This window comes from Rhea americana, unplaced genomic scaffold (assembly GCF_003343005.1).
Source record: "Rhea americana isolate MKP2758 unplaced genomic scaffold, rheAme1 scaffold_173, whole genome shotgun sequence".
Lineage (NCBI taxonomy): Eukaryota > Metazoa > Chordata > Aves > Rheiformes > Rheidae > Rhea > Rhea americana.
Window position 1 is genome coordinate 1,449,643 of NW_028185850.1, and position 6,466 is coordinate 1,456,108.

Here is a 6,466-nt window from a genome sequence, read left to right on the forward strand (position 1 = left end):
GGAAAGTAAAGTAATAAGGTATAGCCAAATGGTTTTGTTTCAATGGAAAAACAGACATTCCCCAAGAACAGATGACTTTTGCATAGCACATTRTTACAAAAAGCCAGATGTTGAAAGTAATTAAAATTGCTACCTACAAGAAAGATTTGTAGCTAGGAGTGAGTTGAGTTAAACCACATACCAAAAATAAATGCAGTACAGTTTTCACCAAATTTCACATTTCTGTCCACTTCCACTAAAGTACTATAACTCATTTCTGGACTGAGACTGATTCTGTATCTTTATAAAGACAACACTAATCTCATGCACAAAAATACAGTGCACATTTTTTCTTTACCATGAAGGATATTTCTTTGGTCCCTCTAGTCATCTTTATCAAACATACAGCATTACTTTCAGYATTAAAATTTTTCAAGTGGATTCTTTAATGTAATTAAGGCTGTTGACACACTCAATAAGTAGCTCGATCTGTACTATTCACAATGTTATACTACTWCACTGTTTGCTTCTAAAAAATCATGAACAGTTACATTTTTCTCTGATGTAGTAACTGTRTTTTAGAAGAATGCTGGATTGAGGCTGTGTTGCCATCAAAGTGAAAATATGGCTCTTAATTAAATTATCCAAGCACTTCTCTGAGAGACTAGCTTGTTGGTTGGATCTCTAGGTTCTTCATGGAGTTTAGATCTCTAGGGTTTTTGTGGGGTTAGGTTAGATGCCTTAACAGTTGGATGATCTTTCAATAATAAAAAGGAAAGGCAAACCGGAAACTTAAGACATAAGAAAGAATTCAYATCTTTCTGCTTATAAAATCTTTTTTCGTCACAAGTCTAAGCTATCTTCCCTTCAGAGTCTTAAATGAGAAGTAGACCCAAGAGATCTTACTGCTAGTCGTCAGTTGTGTTTGGGAGGTCTCCCAAGTTTCATTGTGACTACAAGGAATGCATCCAGAATTGAAGTCTATGATGCTTTCAATATGCAGTTTTTCTTTAGGCAGATAGCTAAAGTCTCTAACCTCTAGAGAGAGAGAGATTTTGTCAGTTATTTTGCAATATTGCCAAGTTTATTGACTGTGTTCAATAAAATATCTTTAATTTTATTGTTTCTCTCACCAGGCAGAGTTTTAGACATCTGTTCAAGACAACACTAAGTAGAGTTTCACAAGTTTTTTGTGRCGAGTCTTTTTTTGGGGGGCGAGGGGGAATCAAATCTGTACATAAATAGCAAAACTAGTATGTGATTAAATACTAGTTCCCACTGAAACTGGGGGCAGCTCAAATCGTATTGTCTAGGAATTCTAGTGTCCATGAAGGTACTGTATCTGCAAAGGGGATATAACTGCAGTTGTACCTCCTCTATACCAGCTGGTGAATTTTTTCTCTATGCAGAAGCGTGTTATGTTTCTATGCTCCTACAGTTGACAGCGTTTCTGCTTCCTTATTTTTTGTTCAGGCAGCAAGCAGTTAGTGACGGAAGAAGACCTGGGGCTTATGCTTCCTACCTCTGCTTCCTAAATACAATAGGGCTGTGAAACAGTGAAATCCTTTGTTTTATCTGTGTAACCCTACTCCTATGTGAACAGAAGTGTGCATATATAATAAGATCATCCTCCATGGTAAAATCATCTTTCAGCTGGAATTTGTCTAAYCCTCTGCTATCACTGTTTCTTTTGCCTAGTGAGATACTGTATTTCTGGCGCTCATTTACCCTTCCCCCAGATAGCATGAGGGAATGCTGAAGTGGCAGACTCACAAAATCATAGATTCACATAGATTGGAAGGGACTTTGGGAGGTCATCCAAGCCAACCTCCTGCTCAGAGCAGGGTTAGCACTGAATTCAGGCTATGTTATTCAGGGCTCTTCCAGTTGGGTCTTGGAAACCCTCCAAGGACCGCAAGCTCCACAGTTTGTTTTTTTTTTTAATGCAGCTTGTTCCAACCCTTACAGTGACTTGTTAGGTTTTTTTTTTCGTTATGTCCACTTGGACTTACATGGCTAGGTTAAAACTTGCAGATCTTGTATTATTTAGTGTATGGTTCTTAGAAAACAATGAATGTGCTGTTCTTTCATTCTGAATATTTTCATATAGGTTATCCACAAACATTTTTATTTGAAAAGAGTGGAGATCATGGCTCAGTGTGAGGAGTGGATAGCTGACATACAGCARTACAGCAGTGACAAACGGGTAGGCAGGACAATGTCCCATCATGCTGCAGCTCTTAAGGTGAGACTTGCTTTTATACTTCTACGCTCAATAATGTACTCCAAAAATGACAAACAAGATTACAGAGAAATTGCTCAGTGACTGAATTTTATAACAAAACCCTTTGTTATTATATAATAACTTAAATAACTTTAAAACATCTAAACAAATGAAGGTTTCACAAGATCAAGTGTATGTAAAGGCCACTTTTCAGTACTTTTTTCTACAAGTAAGTTTTTCTTTTAAGTAGTTCCTTCCCTGCCTATTTTGTCCACAAATACTTAAGAGCTTATCTTTTCTCCTCAAAGAACTGTTTTTTTTTTTGATAAAACTGTACTATGCCCAACCTTCATTACAAATAGAGCTTAATTCCATACCATAAAATAAGCTGTTTGAATGGAGAATTTGTTAGAAACCTGCAGCCCATTACAATTAGCTTTACTCTGTTTTAAAAACTTTTATCAACACAGATAAAACTGTAATGCTTTCTTCCCTCCTAGACYAAGTACTATCATACGTGTATCTTGTGTCCATACAGAAAACAAGACTCTATTACCTATATTGCATGTAATTAAAAGTGGAATTTTGAATTTTGTTCACTATTTTTTAAGTCTCCTTTTCTCTACTGCTGGACTGGCATTCTTTCAAAGTAACTGGACTTCAAAATGGAGTCTCCATACATCTGTCTCACCTACCTTGTCCAAGCCAGCTTCTGCTGGGATCACAGAACACAGACATGACTCAACTGCAAGACATAAGGCCTCACATTTATACTGATAGGCGGCTTTGCTGCCATTCTGTTTACCACCTTTCATCAGTCCCCAGTAGCAGCTGCTAATTACTCCAAAGTACCAACCTAAATACAAAGGACTATGGGAGAAGCTTATCCAGTCATTGAAATAGTCTATTTAAACCTTTTCACTTACTCCTATTTTTTGCCTTATTTTCTCTAATATTGTGAAAAGTAATTTTTAACTATGGTTTCAACACTGACTTCTTTTTGTATATTCAGCGTCATACAGCTCAGCTGCGGGAAGAGCTCCTAAAACTTCCCTGTCCTGAAGGATTGGATCCAGATACTGATGACTCCGCAGAAAAATGCAGTGCCACAACGAGTTCAGAAGAGACTATGTTGCACGACCAGGTTAAACCCAGCAGCAGTAAAGATATCCCCAGTGATTTCAAGTTATGAGCTGCAATGACATGGACTTTCTAGACACAAAGGCTTTGAAGCACAAGCCAAATATGTCAATATTTGTATGTAAGAAGCTAATTATGTAATAGGTAATGAAATTGAAACTATACTATGCCCTTAAGGATATACAGTTTAATTCAAAATGATCTTTTATTTACCTGTACAAGAGTGTAAACTTTTTTGTGCTTTTATTTTTCAATTGTGAGAACCACTGATTGGTATGTTTAAAAAGTTATGTATACAAGAAATGGATAAATCACTGCTATATAAGGGAAACTACCTTAGGAAAGAATGTTTACTGAATGTTTATTATTTTTTTTTACTTGTAGAGTGAGGGCGGTTGTAACAAAGAATATATATTGGTCATTCTTACAGCTCCTATTTAAAGTCAGAAAATTTTCACTGAATTTGATAGATTTTACGTTTGGCCATATATTCATGCTCATATTTGATTCTAAAGAAAACCTCCTGTATACTTCAATAAAAGTTAAATGGACATGATCCCTCTTTTATGATTTACTGGTACATTTTTTTTAAATAAACTGCCATAAAATACATTATAGCTGAAGACTTGCACTTGTATGACTGAATTCATTACAGTCAACGTATTTAATTTTATGCTTAGTAATTCTAAAATGCAGATGAAATAAATGCACATGGTTTTACCTCATGCCAAAATTTGGACTTCTGAATTCATCTTTTGTTTAGCTGTTTTATGCAAAYTAACAGTATTCCAAAATTTTTTTTAAAGGGCTATTCTGGAACAAAGCCGTTTTTCTACTGAAATATCTGATTTTTACATTATCAACTGTACTTTATTAGTGACACAGGCTAATGATGTGCCATGCAGGACTCACTCTAATGGTCTGTATTTCCTACTGTATAGATTTTTTTTTCTAATTTTATACTTGCAGCCACAGATACATAACTAAAAAGGGTAAGGGATTGGGCTGACTTAGTAATCAATCAAGTCTCACTTTTAACACAACATGCATTACTATCACTACTTAAAATTAAGAACAGTCCTTGAAGGAGTAAAAAGTTAATACTGGTATTACCTCAGACTAATGATCTATTGTATTATTAATATTATAAATCAGGCAAAAAAAACAAAATCTTTTTGTTTTCTATTTGTTCTTTGTTTATAAGTATCATGCTGGAATTTTTTCACTTTTTGTTTTATAATGTATTATTTCTAATCATTAAAAATGGCACCAACTGAGGTTGTGTTCTTATGCTGGTGGTTAGCAGACACTGACAGTTCTGACCAAAGTAAAATTTTTCTGTTGTTATGTTGATATGCTGTGTTAATCCAAGGCCTGTCCTGATTTTACATACCTCTCCAAGTATCAACTTAGGCATTGGTGTTACTCCACAGAATCCTTAAACAAAAAACCCAAAACAGCCACTCTGTGTCAGAGTTGATCTGGTAAGTATCCGAAGGTGAAAGTTCAGGCCACGTAGTGAAAGCACTAGAACTTTATCWATGTTAAAAAAGAACGAACTTCATTTTCTAGATAGGTATTTACTTAYTTGCCTTCCATTAGAGTACAAATGCACTGTGACTAAGAGCTTCAAAAGCAAAATTAGTCACTGACTGACTGACTTACAGGTATAGATATGTTTGTTAGTAGTTTCCTTTACTTCATTCACTGATGCATTAAAAAATACTACTATAGTGCTTAAATTGTCTGCCTACAGGAGCAGTCTTTTTATAAAATTCTAGCATTGTACCAAAAACAAACCTATCAATCAGACCACCTCATACTTGAAGATAAAAATTTTGTTACTATTAAAAAAAAAACTGAAATAAAGTACCTAATTTGCATTGATTAAGCATTAAGAGAGTGGACAACATGATTGTAGCTTTTTCTATAGTATGTATTTATGGTATCAATGCTAATGTGAAGTCACTACTGTTTAATTAAGCAGATGTAAACAGCTGCATGGGATATTACATTCTATTTTGTATCTACACCCCAGTTATTTTGTGCTCTAACCTGAGCTACAGCTGTATTGCATCAAACTAGTGCAGTGATGCAATGCTTAATAACTTGGAGCARTATCACCATTTAGTGAGTAAACTGCAAATCTGGCAACAGATAGAAAATGTGTATTTTCACAGCTTTTGAGGTAAAGTGCACAGGGTAGCTACACCATTATGCAATAAAATCAGTAAATTCTATGAGGTAATATGGACAACTTTTTTTTTAACCAGTTTCCCTCAACTTTTACTATTTCATCAAATGACTATATAGACAGAGCACACTGTTTCCTTCTATCAATCAATCACATTAAAGTCCTCAGTTTTATACTATTACGCTGGCTCTTAGAAAATGTTTCAAAAATCAAGATGTTATTTCTGAAAATATAAATGGCAGCAAACTGCTAATTAGGTCTTTTAGATCTAATGGATTTTTTGCCCATAATTTCTGGTACTGATTTTAGTCCGGCTTTCACCACTAGCACACTACCACGTTACTGCAGTGTCCAAAGTTGACCAGCCATTGGAATTTCTGTAGCAACTCTGTCAAAGCAAGAAGCTTGTACCACACAGTGTCAATATAATTGRTTTTCCTGAAGCTTCGTATTACAGAACCACAAATAATGCCAGCCTTTCTCTTCAGCCTGCACTATCTCTCACCAGATGGGGAACAACTCAGCAATCTATGAGACTGCTGACATTACAATGATCTCTGTGCATCAATGTTTTACTTTGTGGTTATTAACACAGGGCTTTTCATATATAGACAATGAATGATACCTCTGAAAAGACTTGTTTTCTTTCTGGATTTCCTTTGGGTTAAAAAAAAGTGCAAAATTATATGGGTTACTGCTCTTCTGTAATTCTACTACCTCTATACAAGAATTATTATAAAAATAATCTAGAAGAAACAAGCAAGAAAAATTGAAACCACAGAGTCCCATATACAAATTGAAATCTAAGTTTCACTCCAAAAATTAAACATTAGATATCTGGCTACTCACAGACTACAATACATGTGAATATGGATTCACTGTCCACTGTCCATATTGGTGTATAGGAGTCTTTTAGATGGGGCTGGTTA

At 35.0% G+C, this 6,466-nt stretch overlaps 1 protein-coding gene and 1 long non-coding RNA gene across 5 annotated transcripts in view; one reads left to right on the top strand and one right to left on the bottom strand.

The window, feature by feature from the left end:
• Window positions 1–3,899, top strand: part of BIRC6 (baculoviral IAP repeat containing 6) — a 193,391-nt gene extending 189,492 nt beyond the window's left edge. For all 4 annotated transcript variants that reach the window (XM_085301178.1, XM_085301180.1, XM_085301179.1 and 1 more), the window contains 2 exons: window positions 2,090–2,224; window positions 3,216–3,899. In XM_085301178.1, the coding sequence (XP_085157304.1) occupies window positions 2,090–2,224; window positions 3,216–3,395 (315 nt within the window). In that variant the 3' untranslated portion in view covers window positions 3,396–3,899. The remainder of the gene's footprint in view (window positions 1–2,089; window positions 2,225–3,215) is intronic.
• The window catches only part of LOC146597986 (uncharacterized), a 30,550-nt gene that overhangs the window by 639 nt on the left and 23,445 nt on the right, over window positions 1–6,466 (bottom strand). The gene's annotated exons all lie outside the window — the stretch shown is intronic.